Below are 10,931 nucleotides of genomic sequence, written 5' to 3' on the forward strand. Positions count from 1 at the left end.
AACAAAACACAGGACACTAACCCTTCTTCCTTAAGGGACTCTCTCCATCTCATAGATCATTTTGGTTGCCCTTGGCTGAACCTTTCCCAACTCAGCCCAACCCAGAACTAGGCAGATTTGCTCAGATGTAAGTCTTAGGGGCCCAGCGATTCCCAAGTTAAGTGTTCTCACACAGGACCAGTGCCTTAAGCATCACTGAGCATCTCTTGTGGTGGTTCAAGTGTTCATGGGCATTGCTTGATTAGGTGAGATTTGATGGCTTGCAGCTACCTGATCTACACAGTTCAGCAGGATAAGGGGATAGGGCAGACTGCAAGACAATTGAAGAATTGGTTGAACCTTACATTATTGAGTTTGAGTTCCAACAGATATCAAGGGAGTTGAAGTCTCCCATGACTACCGTATTGCTCCAACTTAATGCACTTGGTGCCTGGCCAGTTGAAATGGCACAAATTAAGTGCATGAAAGGCAGAGAGCCTAAAAGCTCTTTCCACATCTGGTTTTATCAGGGCAGAAAGAGTGTGAAAGCTCTTCACCTTGCTTACCTTTTCTCCCAGGCTCTGGAGGTCATTGCAAGATCTCGGATGGCCCCATGAGACCTCACACCAGCCCCAGAAAGTAAGGTTGCTTGTGCAGGGAATGTAACCCCCGGTGTAAGATACAAGTCCACTCTGTATCTTGGTTAGTTGGAAGGCCTTCCCGCTCCAATGGTTTGATGTGTTGCTAAAGCAAGATTAGGGCCCCCCGCACTTTTCATTTTTAAAATTAAGTATTGCAGGGCTAGATTCCATGGAGCTGCATGGATCAAAGTTTCCTTTGAGCCAAAATACAATAGTTTAGGTTGTATACACACTCCTGTTTACTCTGAATCCAGTGCACTCCCGCTGCCAGTTTAGGAAGTGGTGTACACACATTGGCCACAATCTGTATCTGCCCTGTCATTTCTTATTAAATACTGTGTGTTATCCATGTGTTTCCTCATAAATTGCCTTACTTAAATTGGAACTGAGAAAAAGAATGTCCTTGCTGTACTTTAAGCCAGTAACGTGTGCACAGCCTATGTATGGAGAGAGCAATTTAAAACTTGGTAGTGCAGGAGCATCTCCAGTGGAAAGTCATGCACAGAGGTTTTCTTTGCAAGCTGCCACTCACATTGTATATTGTGGCATATGGCAAACAAATCCGTCAGGGTGTGTTAATGTATGTTGAAATGGGTATTGCCAAAGGTGGGACATAGGGCATCTATACACCAAGATTGTCAGGTGCATCTGTTACAAGGAAACCTTGCACTACATAACAGGTGGTCCGTGTCCTTTTGTAAAAAAAAGAAGAAAAAGCCGGGGGGGGGGGGAGCAGTGATGATAGTTTCTTTCATTTAATGCAGACCTGTGGAAGAAGTGTAACGAATCCTATTATGGCTGCCGCAGCTGCACTTTGGTGCAAATGAATGAGCCAAAACAACATCCTCTGGGACTGGCATTCAGATTCTCCTCTACTGGCCTTATCTTATCCTGAACTCCTAGAAATGAGGTTTTGTTTTTTCACATTGGGTGGTGAAAGACAATAGAAGACAATACTAAGTATTGTCTTCTATTGTCTGGTCCTGCTTTGGAGGGGAGGGCAGGCAGGCAGACAGACAGACAGGAAGGACAGCTTTTTCCCTAGCACTGGCCTTAGATGAATTTGAGGGGTGGGGGGGGGACCTTCCCTGCAGAGGCAGGAGGAAAAAAGAAGCCTTCCTTACTCTACTGTATGTTTCTACTGTATAAAACACTTAGGCTCCGGGGTGGAAGTGCCAACCCTGACTCCTGTGGCACTACAGGAACATAGGGAGCTGCCTTATACCAGGTCAGATTATTTATTCATCATACTTAGTATTGTCTTCTTTGGCTCTCCAGGCCCTCAGGCAGGGGATCTTCATGGCACCTGCTTTCTCATCCATTAGAACAGCAAACACCTACAAGGAGTGGGAAGACTGCTTTGGAAATCCACCTCCCCAACGAGCCTGCATAGCTCTGCACACTAAAACAAGGTTCCCATTCCAGGTTGCCTACGGAGTCCTGAGCAGGAGCACACCTCACTGGGATTGGGGTACACAGCAACATTTTCTAACAAGTCCCATTTGTCTTTTTATTGTAAAATACACTTTTTTTGTCATGGCACACAAAAGGGAAGGTGAACCAAGTGTGCAAGGGTCAGACTCCACATTACGAAGCCGGACCTGTTTTAGATCGGAGGTGGCACCAAAACACAGTAGTAGAGTCTCCCAGTTAGGTTTCATGGCCAGAAATAACTCTGGGTAGGAGAAAATCAGCCGAGGAGAGGGAATGAATGAGGGAAAGCAGAACATGGTGAAAATGTTCAGCACTCCCTTGTGGACAACCTTCCAGAGACTGCATGGGAATGGTAGACAGGGCCAGAGGGCAAAAGTGAGCAGAGCAATATATATGAATTGTAGCTTTGTACAATAGTCTAGTTTCTTCACACATACACTCACACATCCATCTCTGTCCTCCATCCAGGAAAGTGAGAAGTACTGTCAGAGTTCAAGGACACATTCAACACATTCAATCTGGGGGGGGGGGGGATCAGCCAGGAGGGTGCAAAGCAGGGCTTGTGGGCTGCACTTGGTCCCCAGACCTGAGATTCCACATCCTTGATTTTCAACATTTAATGCCAAGATATGGGTCTAACTCCAAAACGGCAATTCTAAACACATTTACTAGATGGTAAGCTTCCTTGGGCACAGGGGACTTACTTCAAAGTAAGCATGCACAGTATTGTGCTGTAAGGGACACAATATAGGACTGAGTTGTTTTTAATACCTGGTGGTTGCACCAAACACAGTCAAATGGTGGGTGGGTTGAAGGATGTGTGGAAGTGTGGTAGGCAGGGGGGTGTTGCTGAATTCTTCCTCCCTGTAACCCTCAATCCACGTAAGAGGAAACAAAAAAGGTGACATGCCAATGCCATTACAGACAATTACTGATAAAAGCTTTATTAGATAAATGCCTTTACAGTACTGTTGTCTTTCCTATGGCTGAGCACTGAACTATCATCTCAATAAATACAAGCAGGCATAATGTACACTGTTTACAACTTCAATTTGTTACTTAAAATAATGCAAGTGCAATATAAGACAAGTTTACTCTGCAAATAAGAATTTGAAATTACATTTAAAAGATTAGAGAAGCCAGTGCTTAGTAGATTACATTCTAAACCAACAACATAGCTTCCATTACAAATAAATATCATGTAAAACTCATTGAAGAGACTATTGAACAAATGTTAAAAAGAGAATACTGTTATTTTAGAGGTATTGCAACTATCAGTGGTCCTTCTGTACATGCATTTGAAAAATCAGACAAACTTTCAAATGCACGGTCTTCAAGTATTTTTGTTTGGTCGGCTCATTTTTCTAAGTGCAGACACTGATCTGAAATCTCAGGGGGTAGCACCAGAGGCAAAGAGTCCTCATTCAAAGACACCAGTAAGTGCAGCTTGTCCAAGCAATCTTGTAAAACCCCCTCTGGATAGTCACTTAATTGCAAGTCCAGCGGTTTCTGATGCTGCAACATCTGATCAGCCAGGCCCAAGCAACAAACAGCCAGCAAGGAAGGCATGTATTTGTTGAAAGCATAGTCGGCCAGGCTAAGTTCAGCCACACCTTTGGCCAGAGCTTTGGCATTCTCGGCCTCCCAGGCGTCGACTTCACAAGCCTCCATCCGCATATGAGTGAAGTGTTCCAGGAAGAAGCTGATGGTGGGGGCTGCCAGGTTGAAGTGGAGTTTGTTCAGAATGATGCACTCCAGGTTGCAGAGCTGCTGGCGAGAGAAAGTGTCACAGCAAAGAGCGAGGAGCTGTTTCGCCTTGGGTGGGTGCACTTCTACCTGAAAGGCACGCAAAGGAAAGAGTGCACACCATTAGCACAAAATATAAAAGAAAACAATGCCTGTGGGTATTTAAGAACAGGTACAAATGTGTTACTGCTATTATATTCCCAAAGGTAAAAGCACTTCTCATTTATCACCTGTAATTTAGTCAAGGTCAGATGCAATGCAACTAAACAGGAACACTTTTAATATACTGCCCACCTCCAGCCTGGTGGGAGTTTAACATAAGCTTAACTCTCTTCTAGCTAAATTGGGAGTCAGGAACCTTGTGGCCTAATTTCATGTGACTGATGAGGAAGGAAGAAACAGGGAGAAAGGGAATGTGGAGAGAGAAAGCACACACATGCTCAGAGGGGTGGCAGAAGCAGAAATAACAAAAGGAGCACCCTAGCTACTTTTGATTCTAATTCTCCCTATTACAGCCACCAGCCCCATCAACCTCTGGCCTACCCCTCTCCGCCAACAGATTACTCCTGAGGAAAAATGGTGCTTAACAGAAAAAGTTTCCTACTTCTGATTCAAAACAAGAGAATTAAATTGCCTCAATTTGACTGTACACAATTATATTTTTTAAGGTTGTTGCTCATTTCTACAATTGCGGGGCACACATTCCCTGTTTGGGAGAAATGTGGTGAACACAGTGGTTTAGATCCTAAGTTAAGCTAGTTTAACTTCACAGAACTAAAAGTTCCTGTTCTCTCTTCCCAATTGCAGCTACCTGTGACCACATAAAAACCTCTCTTGGAGGGTCAAGGGTCTTTCCTGAACTAAATGAGATGGGGGTTTGAGGGGCTGCCTATGGAAGGAGGAGATGGGAAACTTTCCTTCTATAAATGTCCTAATGATATCTTATGATCCAAGCATGAGTTTAGGTGATCTCACCCCACATGTTCCTTCTCACTTTGTGCAGGAGGACTCCTGATCTTTCCAATAGGCTTTTTGAGGGGCACAGATGGCTGCAAGGAGGAAGGAGGGAACAGGAAACTTTCATTCTATGAACTTCCTTAAGTTAGCTTATCTGATCTTAGGATCCAAGGGATATCAAGCTGTTAGCAGTGAAATACCTTCTGGAAAGGCCCTAAGAGTCTGAGCTATACGTCTGCCATATTATTTACATTCTTTCATATAAAAATGAATCTGTTAGGATGGAAATGGGTTGAGATATTTGACTTTATGAACAGATCTTTAGTATCAGAGTACAAAGCCATGTAACCTACAAGTGACCCAACTGTAGTCAGGAACCCCATGTAACTTATTGGAGCCTCTTAAATCACTATGGTTCAGAGATCCCTTCTGTTATATGCTGTTCTTATAGTATGTATTCAATAGCAATAACAAACCATACCACCTAAACAAAGGAGAGGGCTGTTATTATTATGATGATTATTTTACTATTAGGCAATCTGTCAGTATGCTTTTTATTAAGTTTTTATCATCGATGTTTCGTAACATGTTTCTAATGTTGTACGTGGTCCTGAGATATTTTAATAAAGGGAAGTATATAAACTGAATTAATCATAATAATAAAAAAACAAAGGGGAGAGCCTCTAAGTCCTTGTACCTGTTTGCAAGAGATGAAGAGGGAGGTGACCCCTAGGAGTTGAAAGCAGTCAGCAGCCACTGGGGTGGTGGTAAGGAAGCGGTCTAGAGTGTTTACTGCCAGGCATAAGGACTCAAAAGAGAAGCCAAAGTGTTTATGCACTGGAATTAGCCAGCTGATCAGTTTGCACCGAGCCTCTGCAGTTATCTGGGAAGCAGAGAAGAGAAAAGGTTATGATGGGAAAAGAGGCAATAATAAATTATAGAGGCAACCATTTACTGTATTATAGACTCTTCTTAATGAGAACCAAAATATTACATGAAACTTTTAGGACATTTACTGAATTCCTTACTCCTGCCTTGTAAATAAGTACTATGTATTAGTTTCAACTGAAATAACAAAACTATTCTCCCATGTGTAATGATTTTTGTGAACACCAGTGACAGAAATAAAAGAAAACAGATTATCAAAAGAGCTGCCATGATGGAGTTTATTTTTACTTTGTTTTAAGGCAGCAATATTTTTGCAATTTTTGTGGTGGCTGCAGAAACCATCATGCACAAGGCTACAACATAAAGCTCATGTCCCACATGCACAAATAGAGAAGTTATAAATAAAGGACTACATAAATGCTCAAAGTAGACATACAACCTTTTCACAAATGGGAGCAGACTGATGTACACAACAATGGGAAAATATATTCTCAGGGGAGGCATGTACGGAGATGTACTACTCTTTCTTCAGTGTCTCCCACATAGAAACAATAAAGCACATATTGGGGTAGAGGGTGAAAAGTAGTAATGAGGCTCATCTAGGCTTGCCATATGTCAGGAAAATTCCTGACATGTCCTGGTTTTTTGGGGGTGGATTTTGCCGAAGAGGCAAAATGTCAGGGAAAACCCGGATGTATGGCAACGTGATGGGAAAAGCAGTAGAAACAGCTCCAAAAGCTTATTTTGGGGGAAGTTTCCCCCAAAAAAGCTCAACAATTTGGGTGGGTTTCTAAAAAGAAGCTCAACAATTTTGGTGGTTTCCTAGGTTCATCTCTCCACATACCATCTCCAAGTGTTCAGATGCACTTTTATTTTTTAAGCCCACTTCTATTCCATGATCTCTTGCTTGCAGTTGTTGTGAACGTCATTTCCCTAGTTATTATGAGTGATTTATAATCCGCAACCAATGTTGTCATTTAACATTGGTAGTATTTAATATTTAATTGCACCATATTATAGATCCTAGTTGCCCTTTATTGTCACCACTCCATTGCACAGCTCACATGATGGGTGTACAAACATCTGTTTTGGTACAATACCTACCAAACATTTACACGCAACAAAAGACACACACATTTCATGGTGCACACTTTCCCCCTAATCCTCCTTTGTAGTTAAATTGTGTGTGAAAGGTATAGGAAAATCCAGTAAAGTGTGAAAAAGTATGTGTGTGAAAATGCTTTCATGAGGTTATAAAGCCACTCAGCAAGTTACAGGGAACCAGGCAGAGGGCCTTCTCGGTAGTGGCGCCCTCCCTGTGGAATGCCCTCCCATCAGATGTCAAAGAGAACAACAACTACCAGACTTTTAGAAGACATCTGAAGGCAGCCCTGTTTAGGGAAGCTTTTAATGTTTGATGTATCACAGTATTTTAATATTTTTTTGGAAGCCGCCCAGAGTGGCTGGGGAAGCCCAGCCAGATGGGCGGGGTATAAATAATAAATTATTATTATTATTATATTATTATTATTATTATTATTATTATTATTATTATTATTAGCAGCATGTGGGATGCTTTACAAATGTTAAGCATCAGCTTAAGATGCTCACATGAAAGCAACGTGCCAGAGGTAGAATGAGATTGCAGAGCACAAGCACAGTATGCCAGACAACTAAAGGTAAAGGTAAAGGTACCCCTGCCCGTACGGGCCAGTCTTGACAGACTCTAGGGTTGTGCGCTCATCTCACTCTAGAGGCCGGGAGCCAGCGCTGTCCGCAGACACTTCCGGGTCACGTGGCCAGCGTGACGAAGCTGCTCCAGCGAACCGGCACCAGCGCCGCACACGGAAACGCCGTTTACCTTCCCGCTATAAAGCGGTACCTATTTATCTACTTGCACTTAGGGGTGCTTTCGAACTGCTAGGTGGGCAGGAGCTGGGACCGAACGACGGGAGCTCACCCGCCGCAGGGATTCGAACCGCCAACATTGCGATCAGCAAGTCCTAGGCACTGAGGTTTTACCCACAGCGCCACCCGCGTCCCATGCCAGACAACTATATGCAGATACTTATGCTATTCTTTGCAGTTGCCAAAAATGACAAAGACTTGCAAAAAAATTACAGTATGTGTAACAAGATGGTGACGTTGGATGTGGAAAATGCAAGATATATTCCAGAATGTATTTTCTAGATACAAACCAGAGCATGGTGTATAGCTGGTACTCTCTGAGACTCCCTCTAAATGTCCAACCTCTTTTAAGTTCAGGTTCCACTCCACTGACAGCTCTGCCTAATAGCCTCTGATCATAACTTCTCAATGTCTCTCAGGGTCAGCCTGTCAGGAGCATTAAGGTTTATCTTATCATGTGGTTCTGTCATCCCAAATTTGCCTAAGATCGTGTAGCATCTGATGCCTTGCTAAATCAGGAGTGAAGGGATCTTTTTTTCTCACCTACAAATGTTGTTAAGTGCTTTCACTTTGCTTTTTGTCTTGAAGAGCTTATAAAGACAAAAGAGAAAACCTTCCGGGATCTGTTTTCTGCACAGAAAACACATGAAAACTGACCATCTTGTGTGACGACCACATCTATTGGTGTAGCCAGGATTTATGTTAAGGGGGGCAGAACCTCAGTTAGTTATTTTTATTGATTTACTTGATTTAGGGGGGTGGGGCAGCTGCCCCCCCTACACCCATGGTATTTGTGTGAGGATCAGCTGGAAAGCAGCTTTCTCTAGCATGTGTATGGATAAACACTGAAACACGTGTATCTGTGATGCCGATCTGCCCAGTTTCATACGGCTTCCTACACAAAAAAGTTAGGGGGCGGGGGACACAATGGAAGGAAAAGAAAGAAGAAAACTAGGACTCTTCATACACCACACAGAATGTGAATAATGGGGAAGAGCCGGAGCGCACCTCTTGTCTCCGCCCCAAAACAACCTATGAAATATCTTACCTGTGCACTAAGTGTACTCAAGAAGACTGTACACGGGAGCTGGGACTTTGCCCAGTCAGAGCGGACACAGTTTACAGGATTTGGTGTCAGAAAGAGTTGAGAACAAGAGTGTACAAAATACATGAGTAGATGCTCACTTTCTAACCTCGCCAAGAGTTGCCCGCGATTCCCTTTTGTGTATTTCATTCGGGGTGTGTATGTGTGAAAAAAGCAAAACCCCGCCACCTCCACCCACCCTCCGCTTACTTGCGGCTGCTGGGCCAGCGGGTCGAGCGGGTGGAACTTGCCCTCCAGCTCCTTTCGGAAGCGGTACCAGCTCTGCCCGTAGTCGCGGAAGGTCTGCCTCTCCAGGGCTCGCATGGGCTCGCAGCGGCGGCGACCCGGGGACCCGGCCCGGCCGGAGAGGAGCCCCACCGGGGGGGCCTTGCTCTTCTTGACCGGCGCGCGGAGCCCGAGGCCGGCCTCGACGGCGCCGGGGGCCTCGGGGCGCTCCTCGGGGGTCACGTCCTCCGCCCGCTGCCGCTTGAGCGGAGGGCTCCGCCGCCTGCCCGGAGCCTCGCTAGGGCGGGTCGTCACCATGCTGCCGCTCCGGCTGCTGCTGCCGCGCTTATTGCCGCCTCCCGGGCAGCGCAGAGGAGCAGGAGGCGCGCGGGGCCGGCTATAAGTTAGGGAGCGACGCCCCGCCCCTGGTCCCGCCCGCCGAGGGCAGCGCCTCCCTGGCTCTCCGCTTCGACGGCTTTCCCGGCGAAAGAACCGCTCTCGGTTCCTCGGCGGCGGGCCGCCTTTTTCCCGCTTGTGTAACTAACCGCTGCAAGTCTGGAGGCGGGGAAAGAGTGTGGGGCGCCCGTCAAGCGCCGAGGGGACCCAAGAGGGCCTTTCTTCCACCCCTCGCGAAGTTCCTATTTCCTCCAAATAAACTTCCCCGTGGGGTCGCCGTCCCCCGTGGAGGAGGCGCCTGCCATTTTGTTGTGATATTTCCACCCCCCACCGGGGCCTCGTCTGATCTCCCCATTCGAATGGGCATAAAAATAGTCACGATTTAAGCACAGACATTCAATAATACACTTCAAAACCGGCTCGTTTGTGTTTTTAATTCGTTTATTTAACAGCTCCCCTCGTTTGGGTTGGCTTTTCCCCCCAAGCCAAGCGGGTGAGATTTCCTGGCCTGCGAAAAGGAGAAGGTCCCTTCACAAACGCGTGCGAGCAAAAAAAGGGAAAGAAAAAAAGGGTGACAAGGACGACGCCATCTTCCCTCACAGCCACAGAACCTAACTGCCAAGTATCCCCACTCCACGATACAAGCTATATTCTCAGTTTGTTCATTCAGACGAACTGGTACCCGCACCGAGGGTTTTACTGCACTCGGGTCCATCTGCCACATGAAAACCACCAGAAAGTTGCTAAGCGGTGGCAGTTCCATATGGCTTAGATGTCTATTCCAGGCCACCTTGAAGCCACCTTTTCCATTTAAAAGTTCAAGATGGCTTACTAAAAAACAGCCTGGATAGCTCAGTTGGTTAGAGCGAGGCACTGATAACGCCAAGGTTGCAGGTTCGAACCCGGCATGGGACAGTTGTAAATTCCTGCATTGCAGAGAGTTGGACTAGATGATCCTCAGGGTCCCTTCCAATGACAATACTATGAAAGTTGCATTAAGCATAGTCCTGAAGTGCTTTACACCAGGGGGATAAACTTTTTGATCCACTAAAAAGGTGTGCCGTCTGTTAGTTGGATGACCTTTTTAAAAAGCCAGCTGATGGAAAATTCCACCTTAGAAGAGGCATCTCCCCACCTTACACAGAAGGGAATGTCTCTCCCAAGACAATGCTCTTGTGTTATTTGTTTTTAGATTTAATATACCTAATTAGTCCATTTTAAACTTTCACTGGCTGACAGCCTTTGTTAAAATAGTTGCTTAGCAAATTGGGTCCCAAAAATGGCATGGAAATTCTACAAGGAATGTGCAGTGGTGGCACAAAGATACCAGGCAATTCAGGAAAGTGTCTCTATATTTCAGGTGCCCCCCAGGATAGAGTCACTGCTACATGTAAGCCGTACTGCCACATCAAAGCATTTCCAGGCAGCTTATATGTTACTGGTGTATTGTTGTTGTTTAGTCATTTAGTCGTGTCCAACTCTTCGTGACCCCATGGACCAGAGCACGCCAGGCACTTCTGTCCTCCACTGACATCCGCAGTTTGGTCAAACTCATGTTAGTAGCTTAGAGAACACTGTCCAACCATCTCGTCCTCTGTCATCCCCTTCTCCTTGTGCCCTCAATCTTTCCCAACATCAGGGTCTTTTCCAGAGAGTCTTCTCTTCTCATAAGG

At 45.4% G+C, this 10,931-nt stretch overlaps 1 protein-coding gene across 1 annotated transcript; it reads right to left on the reverse strand.

The window, feature by feature from the left end:
* Window positions 1–2,972: 2,972 nt before the first annotated feature.
* CCNO (cyclin O) lies at window positions 2,973–10,088 on the reverse strand. The gene is made up of 3 exons (XM_083576261.1): window positions 8,848–10,088; window positions 5,455–5,640; window positions 2,973–3,890 (listed from the first exon to the last, which is right to left on the reverse strand). The coding sequence occupies exons 1-3, from the start codon at window positions 9,178–9,180 to the stop codon at window positions 3,411–3,413; spliced, it is 999 nt and encodes a 332-aa protein (XP_083432387.1). The 5' UTR covers window positions 9,181–10,088; the 3' UTR covers window positions 2,973–3,410.
* Between the last annotated feature and the right edge of the window lie 843 nt (window positions 10,089–10,931).

Source organism: Podarcis filfolensis, assembly GCF_964270895.1.
Source record: "Podarcis filfolensis genome assembly, chromosome: 11".
NCBI lineage: Eukaryota > Metazoa > Chordata > Lepidosauria > Squamata > Lacertidae > Podarcis > Podarcis filfolensis.

What these genes read in the sequence shown, in the direction of transcription:
- CCNO (XM_083576261.1), bottom strand. Translation starts at nt 9,180, where the DNA reads ATGGTGACGACCCGCCCTAGCGAGGCTCCGGGCAGGCGGCGGAGCCCT. An exon ending in CGCTGGCCCAGCAGCCGCAA is followed by an intron (nt 5,641 to 8,847) that starts GTAAGCGGAGGG and finishes TCTGCTTCCCAG; the next exon opens with ATAACTGCAGAGGCTCGGTG. An exon ending in TCTTCATCTCTTGCAAACAG is followed by an intron (nt 3,891 to 5,454) that starts GTACAAGGACTT and finishes CGTGCCTTTCAG; the next exon opens with GTAGAAGTGCACCCACCCAA.